The sequence below is a fragment of the Peromyscus californicus genome, unplaced genomic scaffold (assembly GCF_007827085.1).
Source record: "Peromyscus californicus insignis strain IS unplaced genomic scaffold, ASM782708v3 Scaffold_15__1_contigs__length_86483966, whole genome shotgun sequence".
In the NCBI taxonomy this organism is placed as follows: domain Eukaryota; kingdom Metazoa; phylum Chordata; class Mammalia; order Rodentia; family Cricetidae; genus Peromyscus; species Peromyscus californicus.
Window position 1 is genome coordinate 2,406,338 of NW_026294447.1, and position 26,270 is coordinate 2,432,607.

At 39.7% G+C, this 26,270-nt stretch overlaps 1 protein-coding gene across 1 annotated transcript in view; it reads left to right on the top strand.

The window, feature by feature from the left end:
• Nampt (nicotinamide phosphoribosyltransferase) overlaps nucleotides 1–23,555 on the top strand; it is a 30,314-nt gene extending 6,759 nt beyond the window's left edge. Inside the window, exons 2-11 of the mRNA XM_052738295.1 lie at nucleotides 325–481; nucleotides 2,758–2,861; nucleotides 4,706–4,834; nucleotides 6,032–6,190; nucleotides 6,842–6,978; nucleotides 11,560–11,785; nucleotides 13,379–13,498; nucleotides 17,158–17,298; nucleotides 18,690–18,824; nucleotides 20,526–23,555. Coding sequence (XP_052594255.1) covers nucleotides 325–481; nucleotides 2,758–2,861; nucleotides 4,706–4,834; nucleotides 6,032–6,190; nucleotides 6,842–6,978; nucleotides 11,560–11,785; nucleotides 13,379–13,498; nucleotides 17,158–17,298; nucleotides 18,690–18,824; nucleotides 20,526–20,636 — 1,419 coding nt within the window. The 3' untranslated portion in view covers nucleotides 20,637–23,555. The remainder of the gene's footprint in view (nucleotides 1–324; nucleotides 482–2,757; nucleotides 2,862–4,705; nucleotides 4,835–6,031; nucleotides 6,191–6,841; nucleotides 6,979–11,559; nucleotides 11,786–13,378; nucleotides 13,499–17,157; nucleotides 17,299–18,689; nucleotides 18,825–20,525) is intronic.
• Nucleotides 23,556–26,270: the final 2,715 nt, after the last annotated feature.

Sequence of the window (26,270 nt, forward strand, 5' to 3'; positions counted from 1 at the left end):
AAAAGTGCACACAACCTGTCTGAATCAGCTGCCTTGGCTTGTTTCATATGGTTGTGTACCTCAGACCAAAAAGGGCTGCACCCTAAGACCAAGTGGAGACTTTCCACCCTAAGGCCTTTGAACCCACTTAGTATAACCTCTTCAGTCACTTTTGTTTTGATGGAAAGATAAGGAATTATTAGCAGGATTGTGTTGTGTGCAGCCAGGGTGGGGGGGTTGATCAATAGCAAGAAACAGTCTGATTTGGGATAATTTGAATACTTGTCTACTGTGCTTCCATTATACTCTTAGTATTTCCTAATGAAGGTGTCTTTCTTTGTATAGGTTACTCACTATAAACAATACCCACCCAACACAAGCAAAGTTTATTCCTACTTTGAATGCCGTGAAAAGAAGACAGAAAACTCCAAAGTAAGGAAGGTGAAATACGAGGAAACAGTATTTTATGGGTTGCAGTACATTCTTAATAAGTACTTAAAAGGTATTGCTTTTCCCAGTACATTTAAAACATTGCTTTTATGTGGCTTCATATCTTTTCTGTATTGTTATGTTCTGTTATTTGAAGTAACCTTTTGAGTAGTCTAATTTTGATATTTAATTATATTTGATCACCACTTTAAGAGTTGTTTTGGAAAGTTTTGTTTCATTTTGTTTTGTCTGAGACAAGACCTCACTTTGTAGCCTAGGCTGGCCTTAAACTAGGTGAGTTGCTCAGGCTGTCCTCAAATTCACGGCAGTCTTCTGCCTCAGCCTTCCAAGTGTTTACACTTCTGTGTTAGATGTTTTCAGTTAGAGGTAGGTTTTCTGAAACTGATGAATTTCCAAAGAAAGTTTAGGACAGTCAGTAATATTCAGAGGCCATTCTTGTTTACTGATAGACTTAGTCATTTACTCGGAGCAAGAGATTTATTATTGGTCCTGAAACTCATTTTGAATTATGGTAGATTTAACTAGAATATTTTTATATTGCTTTAGACATACCTTACAGTTTCATTTTTCAAAACTATTTACAATAGTGGGTTTAGTTCTAAGATGAATTTTAAAACAGGAAATCTAATTTTCAGGGGTGGGTTGGTTGGTTGTTGAGGCCATTTAAATAGTATATTTTGTAATGGAGTTGCTAGGCAGGGAGTCAGTTCCAAAGACCTTACACATCTGGACATTTTTTAAACAAAAATAATTTCAGTTGAGTACAGATTAAGTTTAATTTTATGCAAATGATAGTTATTTTAGGGTCAAATAGGTCATACATGCTGCATTACTGAAAACCCAGCCAGGTGTAAAGGTCCTACTGTGTGGAAAGAGACTGCACAGGGTATTTTAAATAAATATACTAATTAATATTGATTTTTTAAGATAGATTGTAAGTTTTTATCCAGTTCTATAACTTTGGAAATTATTATATATAAGTTGTTACCGTGTGTGTGTGTGTGTGTGTGTGTGTGTGTGTGTGTGTGTGTGTGTGTTGCATTGATTGCCTACTTTAGGCTACGGCTTCTTAAACTTTTGCCATTGGGAATCCCTTCTTGACCTGAGGAGTTTTTACACAATTCTGAGTATATAAGTATATAAAATTGATATACAAAGCAAACATTAACTTCATAATACATCTGATGTTATCTTTTATTAAAGACTAAACATTAATATATATATTGCTTATTTTGACAATGATCAGACTGCCCTTTCATATAAATCTGTAGTACAAATGGCAGAAGTGTGTTCAGGGCCATTTCATAATTAATGGGAATTCTGTTCTAATTCAAAGCCAAAATGCATAGACAGTTTTTTATGAAACTCAAATCAGCAACTTAAACAGTTTTTAAAATCAAGCATTGTTAACACAATAGAGTACAAACATACATTTGCTTAAACTACATACTTAGGAGTGACAGAAGGAAAACACTAAAAGTCTGTTTTCTGTGATTAAACCGTTGTGCTTCTATAAGAGCAGAGAATTTTGTACACACAGTAAAAGTACTGCAGTTTGTAACAGACAGTAGTCTTGAAGCTGAGCGGGGTATTTTAGGCAGCATTTGTTGACTTTGCGTCGTGTGACAGCATGCAAAGTGCACATGTGTGTGTTCAGAATCAACTGGATGCTGTTTCATGATCCAGCACAAGTAAACATTGCTGAAAAACTTTGAATTCATTAATGTTTGGTTTTGAATTAACTTGTGACTCTTGTACATTCAGAAGTTTTTACGTTGCCGTAGTTTACAAGACTACTCTAGGCCAGTGTTTCTAAGTAGCTGTGTGTCAGTCTGTCAGTAGGTGCTGTACCCTTGTCCTCACTGCAGAAGAAAAGATGAAGGAATATCTAACAGCACTGCAGATGAGTTTTGTTTGTTTGATGCTGTCTACGCAAGTGACTTTCTGATCTCTACCTGCTTGCTTGTTTTAGTTTTTCAAGACAGTCTCACCATGTAACCCAGACTGGCTTCAGAACTCAGGACCCTCCTGCTTTGACTTCCTGTGTACTTCATTTATGAGTGTGAGCCGCTGTGTTTGACTGCTCCTGTGCTTGTAAAATAATGAACATTCATGCTTAGAATGAGCCCTGGAAGTACACGTTTCTTTTCTGAATCTGCTCTTGACCTGGTGAATCTCGTTCATCCTTCTGTACTTTTCAGTATAAAGGGGGTGAGAGAGCTGAAAACATGGCTGTGGTGACTCAGCAATTCACAGAATGTAAACAAGACATTGCTGTGGTGACTCAGCAATTCACAGAATGTAAACAAGACCTGTGTGTCCTTCCAGGTAAAGTAGTGACCAAAGAGAAAATCCAGGAAGCCAAAGAAGTGTACAAAGAACATTTCCAAGACGATGTCTTTAATGAAAGGGGATGGAACTACATTCTTGAGGTAAAAATGGCTGTCACTTTTTACCTGTTTTGGTTTTTGTTTAATTCAAAATTTCTTGCCATAGAATTTGAATAGAAAATTCAACTAAAGCTTTTTGTTGTTAATCTGAATATAATGGTTATTTTTAGGTATTCTTACAAAAACTAAATAACATTTGGTTTTCCTCTGTAGTGTGAATCACTAAGATAGTTTATAGTAGACCTACGTAATATGCTATGTATGTGATTTAGAATTAAAATAACTCATTTTTTGAAAGATAATTTAATACATTTCTGGAAAATACACCTTAGGAAATGGAGATACACTAATAATTTTTAAAGGATATGGTCACTTGGCAGTTTCAAAAGTTATTTCTAACTTTCTCAAGTGAAAGTAGATGCTATGAGTTCATTACCACATAATTCTGGGAACTTTCTCTCAGCAAATAGAGTAGTTTGGTGTAGCTCCTTAGAGTTGATGCTTGCTTTTCACTTTACCGTGATGTCGTAAGCATCCAGATTACTGGGAATTGAATTACACAGGCAAAAGACATCTAGTGGTTTCTGTATTACTACACTACACTAAGATTGGAATATGTCGTGCATCGTATGAAACCCTCAGTAATTAGAAATACTTGTAACTTTCATGCCTATAGTAAATGAGTCTTATGCCTTGGTAACTGAAAAGGTCAGCTAACCACACTGTGTTGCATGTCTAAAAAGTGTGCAGCCAAACTAACACAGTGCGTTTGCCATCACTCCATTCTGTGAGGTCTGTTGTGAGGACAGTGTCTAAGTCTGTCATTCCTAGTGGTTCTACAGTCAGATATAGGGCTACTAAGTGACTTGCCTAAGGTCTTGCAGATGCTTTTGAGATCAAACCAGGATTTGTAAACCAGCATTCTGCTGCTACATCATGATGCCTCCAGTGTTTTTCATTGCACATAGTTTTCTCTCATTTAAGTGCTGTGTTCTGAATCACATAAACTCCTAGGATTTCCACAACAACTTGCCTTCTAAACATAGGTTAACTGTATAGAGAGAGTGGAGGTGCTGGCCCAGCTACTTTTCTATTGCTGTGCTAGGACACCATGACCAAGGCAACTTAGAGAAGCATTTGTTGGGGCATACAATTTCAAAAGTTGAGTCTATGACCATCATAGCAGGGAACTGATGGAGCAGTGCCTAAGGGCTTATGGTCTTCTCCACAAGGCAGAGAAAAAGCCCACCTCTAGTGATATACCTCCTCCAGTAAGGCCACACCCCCAGTCCTTCCCAAACAGCTCCAACATCTGGGAACCAAGTGCTCAGAGACACGAGGTTATCAGGACAATGACTTAGACTTAGGCATTGGATTTCAGGGTCTTGGTGGGTTTAAAAGTCTACTTGCCAGAAAAAAAGATAAAGCTTACTTAAAATTCTTCTAGTGATTTCCTTTTCTTTATGTGTTCTTTCATGCTAGTCTTTAATCTTCACTCCTTTTTTTTTTTTTTCATGTATGAAAATGACCTGTGTAGAACAAGTTGCTTGTAGGATATTTTTAGCTTATGTCAGAATGAAATTTTTCTCTTTCTGAACAAGTCAGGGAAGTGCCATTTTGATCAGTGTTGATTGTAAGTGGTAGGTGTTCTTAGCAGAAACAGCATGAACTTAAAGAGCTGGATTGGTGCCTAAGTTGTTAATCATTTTAATTCACTTTAGAAGCTGCAGGGTACTCTGACTAACTGGATTATTGCTAATGATTTAACAACATCTATACTTTCTGCAGTGGTAAAAATTTAGCTTCCATAAAATGTAAAAAAACTTCCTGTGACAGACAACTGCATATTGCCTGTTGAATGAGTGAATATTGTTGCCTCCTGCCAGAAATACGATGGTCATCTCCCAATTGAAGTAAAGGCTGTTCCTGAGGGCTCTGTCATCCCCAGAGGGAACGTGCTGTTCACAGTGGAGAACACAGACCCCGAGTGCTACTGGCTTACCAACTGGATTGAGGTGAGTGCGTTTGGCTTTTATTCCAAATCTTACTTTAGTGGTGGTTGGCGATAAAAGACCGTGGAATCCAGTAAGTTTGCTACCAGTGGTAAGCTGTGTAATCTACAACTGACTTCTGTCTCAGCTTCCTCATCAGTGAACTGGTAATTGAACTAAATGATCTTTAAGGTCCTTCTAGTGAAATGTGATTTTAGGAGACTATATAAATCAGATGACTAATGATTGTTACTTAAAGCTCACTTGACATCTGTCCTACAATTCTTTTTCTTTTGTTACTACTGGGACTAGAATCTAGGGCTTAGTTCACACTAAGCAACTCTTCCACTAAACTACACCTATATTTTTTTTTTCCAAAAAATTTCATGAGGCAAGGTCTCTCTGGGTGGTTCAGATAGGCCTTGAGTTGGTTGTCCTCTTGCTTTAGCCTCCCAAACAGCTGCCACACCAGGCCAGCTAATCCCTTGACATTCTCCATGTGTACTGGCTTAGAGCAAAATCAGGCAAGTAATCACTGCAGGCTTCTGTTGGACATTCTGTTGCAGTAAGAGTCAGTTCATTCACTGATTTTTCAATGAATTTTTCAGCTTCTAACCTAAATACAGACATTCTGTGTTCCTACTGTTTAATTTCTAAATCTAAAACAAGGGCACATATGTAGTAGGTATTTTGGGTTGCTTTACATGTATCTCTAAGTGGTTCCACATTGTCATAGTCACGGTTTTGATGATAATGTGATCTCTAGCTTCTTGATAGATTACTATGCAGTGCATCAGTGGAGGAAATGACCTAGCAAGCAACAATGAAGCGGCATGTCGCTGAGTGGTGTTTACGTAGTCAACATCAGCATTTCAGTGTTGATGAAAGTAATTCGTTGTTACACTGCTTGAAATAAGATTTGGAAAAAGAAGACCCGAGAATATGTTTGAAATACATTTCACTAAGGTGACAGAGTTTAAAATGCTCTTGGGCTTTGGATGTGCCATCAGCTAAGAGCAGGGCTAAAATAGGAGTTATCTGTCTGAGACTTAGAGTCTCGCTTAGCTCTGCTGCTTCCAGCAGTTGGACAGTGGCTGCATCCGCAGTGAGCACCCTTTTCCTGAGAGCTGATAGCTTTCTAAGTCCAGAAGTAAGCCATGATTTCCCCAGAAGGAACCCAGATTTTATGTTAATAATGCATTTAATTTTTTTTTGTTACAGACTATTCTTGTTCAGTCCTGGTATCCAATTACAGTGGCCACAAATTCAAGAGAGCAGAAGAAAATATTGGCCAAATACTTGTTAGAAACTTCTGGTAATTTAGATGGTCTGGAATACAAGTTACATGATTTTGGTTACAGAGGAGTCTCTTCGCAAGAGGTAAGAAACCAAAATGAATCTCATAGAGTACAATGTGAATTGTTGGTGGGTGCATTAGCCACTTCTGTTATTGTGAGGAAACATCATTATCAAAAGCAACAGACGGAAGAAAGTTTATGAGAGCCCGTCATGGCAGGGAGGTAGAGGTGTGACAGGAGGAGCAGGAAGCCAAGAGCTCACATTTTCAAATGCAAGCATGCAGCGGAGTGAGAAAACCAGAAGTGTCATAGGGCTTTCAACTCTTGAAGCCTCTTCCAATGACGTGCTTCCTCCAGCAAGGCTGCCCTTCCTAAACCTCCCCAAACACCACCGTGAGTTGGGGATGTCTGAGTCTATAGGGAGCTTTCTCATCCAAACCAAGGTGAGGGGCCACTGCCAGCTTCTCAGAATATCGCTGGACTGAACTTGCTTTAAGTAGGCCATTTCTTGCAACTCTGGAGTCTTAGTCAACAGGTAACTAAATACCTACTGTATGTTGTCTCACTACATGGAATATCCTCTAAATACTTGTTCCGGTTCTTTATATATTAGGTGGAGGGGTAGACGAACAAGTGCAGCACAAGTGTGGAGTAAAGCAGTTGCAATGGGGAATGGGATGAGACATGAGGTGTTAGCTCCTGTTTGAATTTTGGTTTGTGGTTGATCTTCCAGACTGCTGGCATAGGAGCCTCGGCTCATTTGGTTAACTTCAAAGGAACAGATACAGTGGCGGGAATTGCTCTAATTAAAAAATACTACGGAACAAAAGATCCTGTTCCAGGCTATTCTGTTCCAGCGGCAGAGCACAGGTAAAATTGAGTCTGTTCTCGTGTTAAATATTTGAAATCTTGCCTTGCATGCACAAGGCCCCTGATCCTCTCTGGCCCTGCAAACAAACAAAATTGCTTTCTAAAACTTGGTTTGAATTTGTTATGTGTAACTCAGCAACACCTTACTTGACAACAGAGCCAGATGCTAAATAAACTTTCATGGAATAAACAGTACAAACTGAGTACTTACACTTTTTATAAAGATTAATTACTATCAGGCAGGGCTAGATTTTGAACCACTCTAGTAAAAGAATCGAAGCACATTTCCCAACACTTGGTTTTATTTTAAGAAATGGTTTTTCATTTGCTGCATTGTATATACAGAGAGCTTTTTCTTCATTAGTGAAGTCTAGAAACACTGTAAGTACTGGTTACTTTCCCCGCTTTTCTTTGTGATCTCCCTGGGAAATTGTCTGGACCCAGTCAGTGTCTTCAATTCTAGATAAGTAGGCCATTTTAATGGAAAAGAAAGGGGGGTGTTCTGATTCTCTTGTGTTTACTTATTTACTCTTACTAAACGATCTCAAGGTACACTAGGAAATTATAATCCAGGTTGCAGCCTGTCTGGTTCTAGAGTCCCTTTATTGAAAGTAAATAGTGTAACTGGGCAGTGGTGGTACATGCCTTTAATCCCAGCACTTGGGAGCCAGAGGCAGGTGGATCTCTGTGTTTGAGGCCAGCCTGGTCTACAGAGTGAGTTCCAGAACAGCAAGCGCTACACAGAGAAACCCTATCTCAAAAAACCAAAAAAGACAGAAGAAAAGAAAGTAAACATGATATGTAGTAAATATATGTCAATCCTTGTTTCTGGTTCTTAGACCCATTTACTACAGTCATTCAGGAATGCTTAAAGTTCTTTATATGTTTGAGTATAGAATAAGCTGAGCTTTGTCACTCAGATGCATTTTAGCTCACCACCTTTGGTGTGCAAGGCCATCTGCTGGGTGCTGCAAGGGACAGAAAGATACAAAGCTGACCCCATCACTAGTAACAGTCTGCTCTGCTAAGAACTTTTATTTAAAGAAGTGTTCACAGTAGTCTCAAGGAATGCACTGACAGGATCAAAACAGCTTTTATAGAGACAGTGTGTGAAATCTTGACTTCTTGAGGGAATAATAAAATTTGATTGAGCATTTTTGAGTAGTACTTTTTCATATCTTATTATCTGCCAAGCATTATGAGGAGTGCATGTATGAGGAGTGTATGTATGAGAAGTGTACGTATGAGGAGTGTATGTATGCTTTAGGGGAATGAGAGCTGAAGCAGATATGTTAAAGTAGACTGAGAAGTCGGGTAAAGGTTAATTGATGAAGAGCCTGCAGGTTCATTTTCATGTGGAGCATTCACTGTGTACACATCATGCTGGCTTGTTTGTTTGTTTGTTTTTTAACACAGAGTCTCATGTAGCCCAAGCTGGCTTCAAACATAGTAATTTGAGCTCCGGATTCTCCTGCCTCCATTTCCCAGATGCTGTGGTTATATAGTCAGTTCTAGTTTACTATTAATTAGGCATTTCAGAAAGAAGTAGATCCCGAAGTTTTGAGCAAATGATATATTGGAAATAGCTTTTAGGTTGTTTTGATGGCAGGCAAGTAGAAAAACTAGAAGCTAGACTTTCTAGGAAATAGTGTAGGAAACAGTAGTCTTGAGAGGGGTAAGGTCCAGAGCTTGGTGGCAAAATGAATGGTAAGAAGTTTGATAAACATGAGATAAAATAGATTAATTGAAATGTGATTCAGAATAGATGTAGCTAATATTAAGGACATCGCTGTATGGTGAGACCCTTGGAATGATTTTTCATAAAAGTTTCAGCATTAAGAAACAAAAGTATGGGTGATAACTGATGAAAGTTATTTGAGTTTTTATTTGTCTATACCCTTATCTTTTAAAAATTTAATATAGCCGGGCGGTGGTGGCGCACGCCTTTAATCCCAGCACTCGGGAGGCAGAGCCAGGCGGATCTCTGTGAGTTCGAGGCCAGCCTGGGCTACCAAGTGAGTCCCAGGAAAGGCGCAAAGCTACACAGAGAAACCCTGTCTCGAAAAACCAAAAAAAAAAAAAATTAATATAATCAGTAGGCTGTCAGCTGAATAAGTGCTGAAGTAATAAGCGTGTGAGTATACCGTGAGTCTAAAAACAAGGAGCATCTCTTACGGCTTCGTCGTTAAATGAAAAGGACACTGTACGCATGCCCAGGGTGGCATTCTGGTGTATTTTATGATCTTATAATAGTTTCTGTATTTGACTGAAAGCATGCTTGACTTAACAGCTGACATGGGGGTGGCCTTGGGCTTATCATTTATCTCTGTTTCCTTCTGTTTCTCTGTCCAACCACACAAGAGGAGAAGCTACAGTTGTACAGCAGAAGGCCATCTGGGATCAATGCTAACATCTACAATAGCTCTAAACCATTACTGCTGTTGTAAATATTTCCTCAGAGAATCAGAGTCTGAAAATAAAAATAACTGAGTTACATTCGCTTTCCCCTCAGACTCTGGAAAGGTATCAAGCTAATCTGGTGACTGAAGTTGGTGTGGTGGCATCAGTCACTGAACAACCGAACACTTAGGAGCTCTCTTTAGAAACTGTCTTAGAAAATCGGGTGTTTGAATGATGCTATACAGAAGTCACAGAGGCTACGTCTGCAGGGTGGACAAAGTTCCAGTTTAACAGAGAACCAGATTCCCAGTTAGATGGAAGGAGAGAAAAAAGTGTCCAAGGGAGACTATGGAAGAGGAAGCAGGGAAATGAAATTCCAAAACATTGAAAGGTAGAAAGTAACGTTGCAGTCAAGGGAAAGAGAACATGCATCAGGACAGTTGAGCAACTGAGAACTAAAACCCACCTGATGACTGAAATTGACAGTGGTAATAGGCCTGTATACACAGATAGCAGCCTTAGGACTGTCGAGACAGACTTAGTCAATAGGAGCTATGTAAGTGATGACGTCTGACTGGAGAAGTTTGCTCCTACGTAGTGAGTCTCTCCAGGGTTGGTGGTCACTGAGGGATGACAGGAGCAGTAGTGATGACAGCACCCTTCTCTTCATCTGTGTCTTTCCCCATCGCATGCAGACAACTGCCTTGTAAGGAGAGCTGTCCCTATGATGTGACTTGTGTAAACAGACCTGTCCTGATTTCAGATGAGTGTAGTCTGGTAGTCCTAAAAGCCATTGGCAATAAGAACAGGTGTTGCTTCAGTCTTCCATGATAAAAAGAAAATATAAAGTGGCAGTGTCTGACTTAATATCAGGGGATGCCTAAGAAAACCAACCTAAAGGTTGAACAAAATATTGCTCCTGGTTTCAGAGGTTTGTCCTTGGTTACTTGGTCCTCTCACTGGGCCTGTGGCAAGGCAAGACCGAGCCATCGTGGTGAAGAAGAGCAGCGCAGGCTCATGTGCTCCCTTGTGGCAGCAAGGAAGCAGAAAAGGAGAAGGGACGAGGCTTCAGAGTGCCCTTCATGGGGCACCTCCAGTGACCTTTCTGCAAGTAGACCCCTGAGTGTCTACCACCTACCATTAGCACCAGTAACTGGGACTGAGCCTTCAGCACACGAGCACTTGGAGGACAGTCTAGATCAAAATTAGCAAGTTCTTTTAACCAGGTTTGAAGTAACCTTATAACTACGTAAGCTTTACAATAAATCGGGTAGGATAATCTACTTTGCATTATTTTGTTAGGGGAAAAGTCTAGAAAATTGGGGGAAAAGAAAAATGGATTGGCCAAAGGAAAATGGTAATAATATTTAAAGTTATATGTAATTGTGCTTAAGAATTTTTTAACTACTTACATTATATATTAATCAACAAAAATCTTATAATTAAACATTAATCCTTTTAGTAAAAAAATAAAATGAGGGCATTGCAAAATCGTAGTCATTCTTTCCTAATAGAAACTTTGTTTTGTTTTCTATCTTAAATTACATTATGCTCAAACTAACTGTTAAGATTCTTGTTCCTTGAACACATACTAATGAGTAAAGAACTTGTTAGGTAAACTGCGTCACTGCCTCTTACTGGACATTTTAAGATAGGTATAGTTATTTGACTGTATCTACTATGATTAAGTATAAATAATTGCTTTTAAGTATAAGATTTTGAAAAGTTAAAAAAGACAGATATATGTCTTGGTATACAGTTTCAGAAATTTGGTAGACAGTTCCAGAGATTCATAGAAAAGAACCAAGTGCTTGCCTTGCCTGGCAAAATGGAGTATTTTTCTAACATCCAGGCATGAAGTGGGGAAGGCTGCAGGCACTGACTTTGGTTAGGCTGAAGGATGCTGAAACAAAAACCAGTTTATAATTGGTTAACTATTGATTCGAGAGATAAGTGATAATAACTACTAAGCTGAATGTAGTTAACTTGTAGTGTTCAAAACAAATTGGCCAAGGAGTGGTTTGGCCCCGGTATTTTATTTGCTTTCTGATGTGCACTTATTAAACTGGATCCCTTCTCTGTGACAGTGGCGGTGTGGTATGGTGAAGAGGGTGGTTAATGATGCTTCAGACATAGGTCACCTGTCGGCCTGAGTAAATCTGTGTTTTCACTGTTTTCTAGTACCATAACGGCTTGGGGGAAGGACCGTGAGAAGGACGCTTTTGAACACATAGTGACACAGTTCTCGTCAGTGCCCGTGTCTGTGGTCAGTGACAGCTATGACATCTACAACGCCTGTGAGAAGATATGGGGCGAAGACCTGAGGCACTTGATAGTGTCGCGAAGTACAGAGGCGCCACTCGTCATCAGACCTGATTCCGGGAATCCGCTCGACACCGTGTTGAAGGTAAACTGTGATGTCTGTTGTTACATCATATGATGCCTGTGCACCAGCTGCTCCAGCACTTCCCATCTGTATACACATCATTTCAAGACTTTCTGGGAAAGCAGATTTGCCCAAGGTCACATATAATTGCAGAGAAAGGAAATAGAGGTTAATTTATTTATATATTGTCAAGTAGACAGTTAAAGGCCACTGAATACTTCCTTATGTGCCTTCAGAATTAATAGCATTACCATCTTAATCAGGCTTGTGCTTTAATCAGCTTATTTATGGTTTATCCCATTTATTAGAAATTGTTGTTACAACTTTGAAGTTGTTAGTACAGAAGGCGTATGTTCAGGGTAATAAAGAATGAAAATAATTCAAAACTGCTTTTTAAGTCATGCTTGACTAGGACTAGAACTGTCTAAGCAGAGCTGCCTTTTTAGTGCTCAGGGCTTGATTCGCCTGTTTTACAAAGTACTCATCCCAGCAGGAGTTAATTGATGCCTTCTATTAGAGAACTACTGTTTGGTGCTTTACACCGAAATGTTTTCCTTAATCTCACCAAAAAAAACAAAAACAAAAAAAAACCACCCTCTGGTGGCTCTTACCATCTCTGTTGTAAAGGGGGAAATGACCCACCAAGGTTGAGAAACATGGAAACAGCTTAGGCCTTCTGTCTGGAGCCTTCCTGTACAACTGCTTCAGCTAATGAGCAGATGGCTTGTCACTCACTCACTCACTCACTCGTAGGAAGTGGGGACATAGATTAAAGGTCTTTTTTAATTCTGTAAACAGCTCAGGCTCAGTGTCTTAGCCTGAAGTGTTTCACTTTTGACAAACTAAACAGCTTTTATATTTCCATTGTGATAGTTATAATAAAGAAAGTCATTTACATGGAATTTTACTAGGATCTTTAAGCAATTTATGTCAGGAAAGGGAGTGATTATTATGGGGAGGGGATGTGGCTGATAGGTCTTCTGTGTCCCTGATCAAGTTTTCCTGATCAAGTTCAAATCTGTGTTTAAGGGTTTGAGCTGTGATAAAATGGTGAGCAGCAGTCATTGCGTAGAGTGGCTCAAATATCACGCATGTTATCTTTAATGGAGTAAAGAGCTTTGGACAAACGACGTCGTGTATATGCCTCGTTTCCATCTTATTCTGATGGTTGCATTTTCTCTCAGCTTTGTGACTCAAATGTCAGACAAATGTAAATCAAACAGAACTGTTGGCCATAAGCAGAATAAGTCCAAATCAAAGGCATAATTATAAGTTTGTTGTGTCATACCTTCCATTCTTCTTTAAAGTATATGTTGTTTCAATATTAGGGATTTTCTTAATTGAATCTGCATAATGTGAAAGACGTGAAGGAAAAAAAGCCCATTTTGTGCTACTTTAATGATACAAATTGATGAAATAGAAAAGCACATACATTTTTCTAATGTGGTTAAAAGGCATTGGAACCAAATTTCAGAGAGGTGTATATGTGGTTTAAGATTATTTAAGTAGTTGAATTTTTGTATTCTCAAAATTATTTAATAAGGAAAAATAATTCTTAGCTTGGGAAGCCCTCCCCTCCATTTTAGTTACTTGTGTCTTGTTTTTTTCATGCAGGTCTTAGATATTTTAGGCAAGAAGTTTCCTGTCACTGAGAACTCAAAGGGCTACAAGTTGTTACCACCATATCTGAGAGTCATTCAGGGAGACGGAGTGGATATCAACACTTTACAGGAGGTAATGTATTTCCATGAATCTCACAGTAAGGAAATCCCCATTCTTGAAAGAGCTCCTTTTTATTCATAAGTAGCCCATTAAAATTTAAATATAATTGTGAATCTTATTTGGAATATTTTTTATGGTAAATGCCTTTGGTGTTTAGAAATAATAGTAGCTTAAAATACAGAAATACCAGCCAATGCATACTCTCCAGGCCTCAGTAGCCACCTACTGAGGTAGAAATACCTGTCGTGTTTCTAAAGAGAAACAGAATAAAGGCTTTTTTGTTCAAGGAACTCAAAGTACGTATAAGAGTTGTCAACATGACACAATCTAGAGTCACTTGGGAACAGAGTCTCAGTGAAGGATTATCTAGATCAGGTGGTCTGTGAACTCGCAGGGGTGGCGTGGGGCATTGTTCTAGACCCCCCCACCCTCAGCTACCTTTCTCAGTACCACCCACCTCTCTGGAAATGGCACTGTTCACAGTGGGCTGGGCCTCCCTGCATCCGTTAGCAATTAAGAAAATGCCCCTCAGACACGACGCTAGCCAGTGTGATCTGAGCAGTTCTTCAGTTGAAGTTCTCTCTCCCTGTGACTCCAGGCTTGTGTCAGGCTGACAGCTGAAGCTAACCTGTATGTGACAAGTAGTCCTCTGTTGATGCACTCATGGGTATAGGAAGAATATCTTAAACTGACTCTCAAAGCCAAGCAGTTTGGGGAAGTAGGGGGAAGAAACCCATACATGGAGGACAGTACTTGACTTTTTCACGTTGGAAATTAGTCATATATGGTTTTAGAAACAGGAAAAGCAATTCATCTTAACAGTTTCCCTCCATATATGTTAATCAGAGTCCTTAATTTTGATAATGGAGGGGTACTTTATTTCACAAACCATCTTCTTTCCTTGACTGCCAGCCTCACTCTTAGATTTCTCTGTCAGTGTTTACTGTCCTCGTGCAGCATGCTGCTCTAACTTCTGCTGTGAACCAGAACAAATCTGCCTAAGAAAAGAGGCAAAACAGTCTCATTCCTGAGACAAAATACAGTGTCCTGTTTCTGTTGGTGTCCTGGGGACTTGATTTCCTTGGGTACTATTAGACTCTCTCCATCAGAATGACTCATTGATGTCATTAAAATAGCACTGACTCCTCAAAGTCCATAAAAAGGAGGATTTCTTTGCCGTCTAACAGATTTCCAAAGCTTTTATTCTCACGTTGTTCTATCTTGCAATCAGGTCAGTGCAGCTTTCCCTTCCCGTCAGCTGTCCTGCACCCTTATCTTGAAACCCTTCTGTCTTCATCCCTTGTATGTTTCTTCTATGAATCACAACTGGGATTCAGAAGCTTGCTAGAAAACACTGATTTTATGTAAATGTTACGAACAAATTACTTTGGACCTACATAAAGACGTAATATGTGAAAAGCACTTGCTCACTGGAGCACGGTTCATACAAGTGATGGTAACAGATAATTCAGTCTAAGGGCGCCTCAGCTAAGCAGACGCATGGACTACAAAGATGGATTATGCAGTAATAGTGACAGTTTGTCCATCTACTTCTCCCTTGACTTCTTTTTTCTTCTGATTTGTTTGTGAGTGATTTTTGACTTGTTCTACAGTGGAAAAGATGGAGCTGATACACCATGGTGTGAGGCTCTCCTTTCCATTCTTGCACATCTGGTGGTGGGTCTGAAGCTATTTGATCTCCATGTGCCTGTCCCTGGGAAGTGGAAGGTGGGGACTCTTTGTGACCACCTCAGGAGACAAGAAGGTAGTTCAGTTCAAAACAACTAAGTAGCCAGTGTTGATTCAGACATCAAGAGTTTGATCCCAAGTACTTTATTTTAGGAATATCTGAGACGGCACAATTTGGGGAATTTTTTTTCTGGTGATAAATAGCTCAATCCTGTGTGCACAATAAAGCCTAAGACATTTTCTTATTTTGGTTTTTTGAGACAGGGTTTCTCTATGTAGCTTTTCGCCTTTCCTGGAACTCACTCTGTAGCCCAGGCTGGCCTTGAACTCACAGAGATCCACCTGCCTCTGCCTCCCGAGTGCTGGGATTAAAGGCATGCACCATCAGCGCACAGCAAGACATTCTTTATAAAGTACATGTGACAGCTTCCATAAAGATGGGGTCTGTAGGCCGGGCGGTGGTGGCGCACGCCTTTAATCCCAGCACTCGGGAGGCAGAGCCAGGCGGATCGCTGTGAGTTCGAGGCCAGCCTGGGCTACCAAGTGAGTTCCAGGAAAGGCGCAAAGCTACACAGAGAAACCCTGTCTCGAAAAACCAAAAAAAAAAAAAAAAAAAAAAAAAGATGGGGTCTGTAGATTGGCAAGCTGTGGCCACACAGATAGTGCAAAGGTCACTAAGCTATTAACCACATCTGCTCCTAGCCTTCTGGGTAGAAAGCAGGTTATGTATCTCTCCCTTTGAAGAGACAGTCCTGTACGTTTACATTCCTGATTCCCCTAGTGCTTGTCTGTGAGCACAAGAATCCCCATTCCTCCCGCAGGGCACTGTAATAGACACAAGACAAGATGTGTATAAAACCTAAAGGAATCACTTTAAAATAAACTGTGTTTTACCTTATTATTCTCATTGAAAAACATATTTTGGTTTAAAAAGAAAAACAAACACACAGAGACACCCACAAGATTTAGATAGTTGGAATTTTAAATTTTGCAAATGATTGCATTTGCCAGTGTTGGATTATTAGCACATGATGATATTTGGGGTTTGATTCCTTTAAAGATCAATTTGAGGTTTAGTATGGGAGAGAATGTGTAAATGATTCACTTTAAAGCCATAACTGGCCTCCACCTTAATCACTTTGGAAATTCTTTTTAAATAGAACGTTTAAAGAAAACATGGCTTTTCATAAAATTCAAAAAACAATAAATTTCACTTATTGTTTCTATTGTGAAAGTGATTGGCTTTGTTTGTAAAATTAGAGATACATGATTGGTCAATAAACCCCATGTAGAGAAACATAAAGGACACTGATAACAGGGCTTCACTGTAGTTTTTAAATTCTGCGTCTCTGGACAGAACTGTGCCATACAGGTCTCGCCAGCTGGCTCATAATCATCCTTTCCCAGTGAGCCAGTCAAATCATAGCATTTAAAGTGTCAAGCATAATTTTGTTTATGCACTGGATACCAGGCAGGTTGAATTGACTCTGCCACTGTCACTATTGTTAGGTACAAGTGAGTATTATATGCTCCTGTCCATAACTTCTGACCTGTGCCATATAGTAACTGTTGCATGTAGTAACGCTGTGCACTGTGATGTTTTTGTGACGGTTAGAATCCCTACAGTCTACTAATTTGGGGCAAGTATTTCAGCTTCTGTTGCTGGCATTGGGCAGTAGCTCTGAGGTAGCTGGGAGAGCTCACGAAGCCTCGGGTATACGTAGCCAGTTTTCTTGTTCCTTCACTCTCAACCTGAGTGCACTGACCACTGTACACTGAAATTCTGCAGGTGGACCCCCCTTCCACATACCCATTGTAACCTGAGTGGGTCTTTAAAAAGAAAATGTGTACTATTACCTGCCTAGGCGTATCTTAAGTATTGACTGATACAAAACAACTGTAGGAGTTCATAGGAGTTCAATGCCGTTTGAAAATAACCTCCATTGTCTTCCAGATCATTTGTTTGCTTGTTTTTAATCTAGATTGTAGAGGGAATGAAACAAAAAAAGTGGAGTATCGAGAATGTCTCCTTTGGTTCTGGCGGAGCTCTGCTGCAGAAGTTAACAAGAGACCTCTTGAATTGCTCCTTCAAGTGCAGCTATGTTGTGACCAATGGCCTTGGGGTAGGTCCTTCAGCTTCCTTCTCATGTTAACGAGTGCAGTAGTCAAAGGACAGTGTGCTGCTGGGCTGTCAGGTGTGGATGGGTGCTGCCCAAGAAAGAGGTCAGGTAGTAACAGAAGAGATCTGGGAACCAGTAACTGATTTAAGACAGAGAGTGTAGTCAGTCATTGCCATTGATTTGGTATATACCTTTTTATCACGAAGTTGGTTCTGTTTAGGTAAGATTATCAGCTAGCCTGGCTATCATATACTGAAACTAATCAAGTATGTAATAATCACTGTCAGTATCTTACTACAAGCATAGAGTTTGAGCTTCTGATTTTGATGCTAGAATCATGTTCAGTAGCCATAGTATAGTTGGGCAGTAATCCCTTTCAAATCTTTCATAGCCTCTTAAAGGCTGAATAGTGTGTGTGGAGTAGGGGTCAGAGAAAGCCAAGAACCCTGAAGAATGGAGCAGGCAAGATGTCTCAGCAGACAAAGGCACTTCCCATGCAAGCCTGGCAACCGGAGTTCAATCCCCAGAACCCACCTAAAGGTGAAGGAGAGAACCAGCTCCAAAGCTGGACTTTGACCACCTTCACGCACATGCACACAGTGGTTATAAATAAAAACCCTGAAGGAAGCCTGGGCACTGTCGTCCACCTTTGGAGAACCACAGACTGCCTTATCTTCGCTCCTGCTCTTCCAGGCCACTGCCATCTATTAGTGTTTTGCCTACTACCTTTCTGGTTCTAGAATAAACGTAGTACTATCTTCAGATTCTTTAAGTCTTTTGTTGTTACTGTCCTGAGTTAGGGTCTTGCAGTGTGGTGCTGGCTGGATTCGAATTTGTAGAAGACCTCTTGTCTGTGCTTCCTACGTGCTGGGCTTACAGGCTTGTCCCACCATACCCAGCAGGTTCCCCAAGCCTTGGTCCTTTGTGTCAATCCAGCACCTCACCTCGTGGCTGTGTCCCCAGCCTGTTACTGGGTAAAGGAAGCAGTGAAAGGACAGGCTTGTGGAACAAGAGCGTCTTTATCTTAAATACTCTGGTTCTCTATACAGTATGTAAAGACGTGTGTGTTTATAGTTTGTGACGTAAGAGCCACATGGTACGTTTCTCCAAATCACCCTGTAAAAGATAACTAAGATTTGGGTTTCCATAGCATGACAGTTTTGAAGGAGAACAGGCTAATTAATGAGTTCTATTTCTAACAGTCAGTTGTGAAGTAATATAATTCTACATGCAACACTGTAGACATTTTAAGCTTGTATGTAATACACTTAAAAAAAAAACTGGTTCTAGCTATGGATCTAACCAACCTTGTGTGCAGCATTGAGCTGTATACATGTGTTTAGAGACATTTGGTGTATGATGATTTACCATTTTTCTCTTAATTGTGATTTCAGGTTAACGTCTTTAAGGACCCAGTTGCTGATCCCAACAAAAGGTCAAAAAAGGGCCGGTTATCTTTACACAGGACACCCGCAGGGAACTTCGTTACCCTTGAAGAAGGAAAAGGAGACCTTGAGGAATATGGCCACGTGAGTATCCATTGACTAGAGTTTTTAATGGGAGTAAACTGGCTTTTCAAATACGAAAAGAGAGTTTTGTGTTATACTTTCAAATGGCTTTCAGAACAGTTTTGTGACATTTAATTTTTTTTTTTTTTCACATAGTGGCGAACATGATAGATACTGATGGTAATGGGCTTTTGTGTATTTGGTCTTAATCTTACTGTTAGCTCTCTGGGGAGAAGCATAGCAAATTATACTTTTTAAATGTTGCTCTTCGACACTATAACTCTGTTAGAGTAAAATATTATAATTTTATAATGGATGGACTACCAAATTCCAAACTGTTTGAAGGGAATTGTTTCTTTAGAACTTAGTAATAATCATTTCAGAAGGTTTTCTTTGGTCTTATTTGATTATCTCATGGAATTCTGAGCTTAAAACAAACAAAAAAAAAGCAAATTGTCTTAGCATAGAAATAGAGTGGGTTGATTCAGATTACATAACTAACAGATGGTAAAGCCATAACTGAGTTTTCTTATTCTAGTTAACCAAACTGGGAGGAACATATAGTTTGTATGCTGAAGTAGGCCATGTGATCTGATGGTTTTCAGCACAAGTATACTTAAGTTTGTGTGCTCAGAAGTGAAAAGATACTGATCTCTGAGCCACTAGATGGGAGAGGGATTCAGTTTGAGAGGAAGGCTTCTCTTGAGTGTCTTACGTTCTTCAGAAATAAACCCCCAGCTGGTTCTCTGACAATGCTTTGATGACACTGTGCAAATATGACTGCTTACGAAAAAGGTATTTCCTTATGTCTTTCAAGGTTTGGGACGGGAATTAATAAAATAATCTTTCTATGAAAACTGTGAACTTGTAGATCAGACTTTTAGAATGAAATCTCTTTATCAGTTTTTGAGCAGTTTCACATAACAATTGGAGCTCCAAGGTTATGCTGAGTGGGGTCATCTCGAGTGGAGCAAAGCCAGTTGAGACTAATTCAGAGGAGACATGGATTTGAACAGTGCTCGAACACTTGTCCAGTCAGGAGTATGCTGGTGATCTCTGATCATAGAAACAGCTTGGTTAAGAGATAAGAACCAACATTCCCTGGTAGTTGATATTGAAATTTATAAAAGAAAATGCTACATCTAGGTGCAATTTAGAGCATATAAGATACCAGTTAATGTTATGTGTACTATAAGAAAAAAAATGAATTTCAATAGATTTTTCATATAGAAACTAATTCAGTCCTCATCCTCTGTTGATGTTTTTCCATGACTTTGCAGCTACAATCTTTGTGTAACTCAGTCACTATAAATGAGACCCAAAAAAATCAATGCCTGTTTTTCTGTGTTTCTGTCTTGGGTTTGGTTTTTAGATTTTATCATTTTTTTAAGGACAAAACTTAATGGCTAACAAATTTATTAAACTTCTAGATGGACCAGTCTAAGCAGTGTTGAGGCTGTTGGCCAGGCTCTGGAGGGATAATTTAGCAGGGACAGTTGTAGTTCTCTGAAGCAAACATGTTTCTTCAATAGTACAAAGGCTGAGGTGCCTAGTGTTTTGTTACTTCTTTTAAGAAAACTGGCCTGAGAATTTTTATCGTAATCTCACTGTTGTAAGTGGACACTCTGAACAGCTTTGTGTGTTTGACCTCTTAGGTAAATTGGTCAAAGCACAATTCAAAGGTTTGATGGTCTTTTTAATGACAAAATTTACATCCTGCAGGATCTTCTCCATACGGTTTTCAAGAATGGGAAGGTGACAAAAAGCTATTCATTTGATGAAGTCAGAAAAAACGCGCAGCTGAACATCGAGCAGGACGTGGCACCTCACTAGGCCTGGTTGTTTGTGCAGTGTGTGTGTACATACGTGCACTATGTGTGTGCTTGTGTGTATGGAGTAACATGTTCGTTGTACAGATGTGTGGGTTTGTGTTTATGATACTTTACAGCCAGATTATTTGTTGGTTTATGGACATACTGCCGTTTTTATTTTCTTTTCCCCAATGTGTAGATGATCTCAAATTAGGAAATACTTATAACCATGTACAAGATTAATGCTAAAGTAAGCTTTTTAGGGCCCTTTGCTAATAGATAGTAACTCGATCTGCTGTTGACCTTTTCACAAATCACAGAATCAAGAAACTTTTATATATAACTACAGATCACATAAAACAGATTTGCATAAAATTACCATGACTGCTTTATGTTTATATTTAACTTGTATTTTTGTACAAACGAGATTGTGTAAGATATATTTAAAGTTTCAGTGATTTAACAGTCTGTTTCCAACTTTTCATGATTTTTATGAGCACAGACTTTCAAGAAAATACTTGAAAATAAATTACATTGCCTTTTGTCCATTAATCAGCAAATAAAACATGGCCTTAACAAAGTTGTTTGTGTTATTGTACATTTGGAAATTATGTCAGGACATATACCCAACAGAATTACTAACCTCACTGCCCTTATAGAGTATGCGTCAGTCATTCTACATTGAAGAGAATTATGGTTCTTACTCGGATGTCTAGGCATTGTACAGTTCTATTCCTTGGTCATTGTATTGTACCAGTGAAATGCCAAATTCGAAAGGCCTGTTCTGCAATTTTGTATGTCAGATATTGCCTGTGGCTCTAATATGCACCTCAAGATTTTAAGAAGATAATGTTTTTAGAGAGAATTTCTGCTTCCACTACAGAATATATACATAAATGTAAACTATTGAAAGTGGAAGTAGTGTATTTTAAAGGAATTACACTTCTGAATTTATTTTTCATATTCTATAGTTGGTATGACTTAAATGAATTGCTGGAGTGGGTAGCGAGTATACTTATTTTAAATGTTTTGATTCTGTTATATTTTCATTAAGCTTTTAAAAAATTAAATTGGATATTAAACTGTATGGACATCATTTATTAATTTTAAATTAAACCCTCAATAACTAATATGTAAGCAAGTTCTTGATGTTACCCCCAGTGGAAAGCACAATTCTTAATCGAAGGATCTATCTTCATCGGAAATGTAGCTGAATTTACAATATCCACCATCACAGTGTCCATAGTGATTTACTGCTAGACCCTGAGTCGGCCATTGCATCCAACTAGACACTTCGAGGTGACTCCTGACACTGGGTCAGTCCTAAGGTGGGGTGGGCCAGCTGCCTGCAGGCCAGCTTGGCACTGCTCCTTCATTTTAATGCCATACTCTCTAAGGCTGCCTCCCACTGCAGTGGCAGAGATTGAGTAGTTGCAATTGAGACCAAATAGTCCTCAAAGCCTGGAATGTTCACTTCATGTTCACTGAACACAAGCAGAAAGCTCGATAGCCTGTTTTCTAAGAAAAGGAGCATGCCTTTGCATTTTAAGAGAGATGTTGGTTTTTCTGGGAAGGAAGGAAGCTGAATTTTATGGAGTTTCTATTGTTCTTTCTCATTTAAGAATCTGATACTAGAAAACTGATTTTGAAAAGTTTTAACAACTTGCCGTTACGATGAAATTTTAAAAGTCATCTAAAACAGTTACACGAGAGCATATCACTAATCTGATGAAGTGAGTTCAAGGTTTTTGCAAGTGATCCTAAAACTTAAGGATAACAGAAAGCTTAGTAATCCTTATCCTATAATACATGGCAAAAAAAAATTATCTTAAACTGACCTTAAAAAAAATAAAATGTAATTTCAGTAGTCTCAGCATGGTGTGGTGCATGCCTGTAATCTCAGAACCGAAGCAGAGACAGAGGATCAGAAATCAACATCATCCTGGACTACATAACAAATTCCAGGCTAGCCTGGGCTACCTGAGACCTTGAGAAAATTAAAATGTACCTAAGATTAGTAGTACTAAAAAGACATGTCCTGGGTGGGTATCGTAGTAGGCAGAGGTAATCCCAGTACTTGAGAGGGATCCTCCCCAATACACAGGATTATTGTTCAAAACCAGTCTGAGCTATGTAGACCCTTGTCTCTGCTCCCAGAAAGGAGAGGCACAGCATCACAGAATGCTACAAGGCCTAGAGAGCACTACACAAAACTGCCATTGGTGTCATGCTAAGCAGTGTTTTTCTTCTGTGACTTCAAACAGCTCCACGTGCCAGTTTTATCTTGAAATATTTAGTGAAAACTAGAAGTCAACATTTGTGCACAGGGGTCCAGAAGTGGAATGAGTAATTTCTCTTGGCTCTGGTCCCCTTGGAAGTGATGAATTTTGAATTTCCATCACTAAGCAGTATTTGACCATCTCCATTCTGAGTACCAAATGGTTGACATAAATGTCAAATGGAATAGTGCCGTGTGTCCCCTTAGATTGGCTAACCCTTCCTTCCTGACTAAAGCAAGTGACATATACAGACTTAGACACTAGATCTGCAGTTGACAGTAGTTAGTTCCCCTCAATTCATAACTTTTAGTAGGAAGTAGAATTTTGTGTTAAGACTTATTTGTACCCTATATTTAAAGTAAAAACTTTTTATGAGTAGCCCCTTCTTGAAACAAACTGTTAGGAAAAAAAGCTTTTATAGTGAAATCCATCTTGGAAAATTAGAGAAAAATAGCAAGGTATTTGTTGTTGTATTTACCATAACTTAGAATTCACTTAAACTAGTATTTTGTAGTTTTACATTCCTTTTTAACCCATCCAGTGGAGAATAGCAAATTTTCTCCCAAGTTGTATGTTAAGTCAATTCTAATATGTACTCAGCATCAAAGACAACATGTAATAAACATGGAAATAAAGTTTAGTTCTGTTAGTGAAATGTTAAATTTGACTGTGTGTGTCAAATAATGCCATTCCCAAACCTACCTCTTCTAGGTATTTCTCCAAAGAATTGGAGGATGAGAGAGGAGGGTTCGCTGAGGATTGCTCCGGTTTTCTGCCTTCAGCAGCTCTGGATGGCAGTACCGTTATTTATTAAGAGTGCTGGGGGGCAGAGTGGGGGGGGGCGTTTAGGTCCATGGGACTTGGAGACATTGAAATGCAAAGAATGAATAAGTATCTGGAGAACACAGGGTTGGAGACAGAAGGGCCCCTCCAGGCATGGGTAAGGGGTGTGTGTGTGTGTGTGTGTGTGTGTGTGTGTGTTTAGGAGTGGGGGGTGGGGTATGTAGGTGTTCACTGGAGGCACAGTGAAGGAGACAGACCTGGAGAGTGAGTGTGGACCAGTGGTTGGCACACACACACCACAGACCAAATCCAGCCCACCATCTGGTTTGTAGATAACTTCATTGAAACATAGCCCTAGCCAGTCATTTAGTTATGGTCATCGTTGTTTTCCTGCTACGGTGGCAGGGTTGAGTAGTTGAAGCACAAGCTAGAGCTGGCAAAGCTGAAATAGTCCACTACCTTCCATTTTCCAGAAAAGGCATATCAAGCTAACGAAGAAGGACCCAAGACCAACTGGCATTGAACTCTTGAAGGTTAAGTGGCAGAGCATAAGCAAGCAAAGGATGCTTACTGGCCAGATCAGCTAAAGAGAAAGGAAACGTGAGAACACATATACGGGAAAGCTTTATCTGGAGAGATGGCTTACTAGGTTAAAAAAAAAAAAAAAAAAAAAAAGCTTGCTGCACAGGCATTGGGACCCAAGTTCAAATCCCCAGCACCCAGAAAAAGCTGGGCAAGTTGGGCATGTGCCTGTGATCCCATCATTGAGGTGGGGGAAGCAGAGCTTGCTGGATGGCCAGCTGGGGCAGCTAATTAGGAAGTTCAGGTACAGTCAGAAACTTCGATGTATTCCATTCTTAAGCTCCTGAAGTAGTCATTTCATAAGCACGTAGATGAGAAGGAAAACTGGCATTATTTGTCCAAGGTTACCTTTGTATGTAGTTCAGTAGTTTCTAACTTTCAAGTCACACGCTCAGGATTTAACCTTCTATGAAAGTTCTTGTTTGTGAATCTACACCATTTACATACTCCAAGCTTCCTAGTCCACTGATGCCGCAGGTCATGGCTGTTAGGGTTGGAAAACAAGTTCCAGGGAAAGCAAGAGATCCAGAAGCAGACAGGTGTGCTTTGGGATCTCGGCACTGGAAGGTACGGCTGGACGGTGCTGAGTTCAGGGCCATACCTAATGATGTCCTGTCTAAACCCCCCTTCCCAAAAGGAAAGGACTCCTACTCAGTGGGGTGGGAATACTAGAAACACCTGGCATCTGTGTGAGCCAGCAATACCAAGCTTGTGTGTGATAATTTTCTGAGTACTGAGCTAGCAAGAAAGAAATGACCAGACCAGAAAGTACAGATGGAAGGTCATGAAACAGAAAAACACTTTTGTCCAGGAATGTTCACCAAAGTGGGGACTGTGAACTCAGTTGTGTGGGCCAGGGTGGACATGATGGACAGAGGTGCTGCTCCAGTGCTGGCTGCCCAAGTCCGCCCTTCAGGACAGGTGAGCTAGCCCCTGGGAAGTCCCCATGTTTACCCTTCAGGGTGAAGGTGATCCAGCAGAACCTCCAGTCCCTGGAGCACTCAGAGAAAAGCTGCTTATACTCAGAAGATAATTTTAAAAAACAAATAAAAACCCTTAAGTCGCCATTGCAGTCCAAATCACAGTCCTGCGTATATGAGATCAGACTGAGAACACCGGTTAAACTAAAGGGCAGAAGCCCTTACAGGATGGTAGAAATAGAAGCATAACCTCAGTGAGCTGTCACAGTAATGATCTAAGAAATGAACAGCTCACAATAGTTGCACAATACCATGAACAAACACGGGGACCGCAGACACTAGTTAGGAGACAGATTAGTACGTTCTTTAAACATTTTTTGAAAATCACTTTGAAACATGCCAAGGATCGAATTTTAAATGATACAATATTTGAAAGGAGGATTGATAGAATGAGCATTTAAAAATGCAAAAGCTGTATACAGAGGGACCAGTGGCTTGGAAGGTGGGTCCCAAGGAATTGTTCAGCACAGAAAGTAGTGCAAGTTAAGCAAATAAAAACTGAAAAAGTCCCAGCATTGGTCTTAGGAGTGTTCTAGAAGCAGAGAAAACAGGGTAAAAGATACAGTTTAAGAAATTAGACTTCGGGGCTGGAGAGATGGCTCAGCGGTTAAGAGCTCTAGCTGTTCTTCCAGAGGTCCTGAGTTTAATTCCCAGCAACCACATGGTGGCTCACAACCATCTGTAATGAAATCTGGTGCCCTCTTCTGGCCTGAAGGGACACATGCAGGCAGAACACTGTATATGTAATAAATAAATAAATCTTTAAAAAAAAAAAAAAAAAGAAAAGAAATTAGACTTCGCCGGGTGGTGGTGGCGCATGCCTTAGAGCCAGGCGGATCTCTGTGAGTTCGAGGCCAGCCTGTCGCCTCGAAGTGAGTTCCAGGACAGGCGCAAAACTACAGAGAAACCCTGTCTCGGAATAAAAAAAAAAAAAGAAAGAAAGAAAGAAATTAGACTTCAGCAGAAAATAGTATACAGTACTGACAACATACACACATATATGTAGCACACAATGATACACAAAACAGGCCA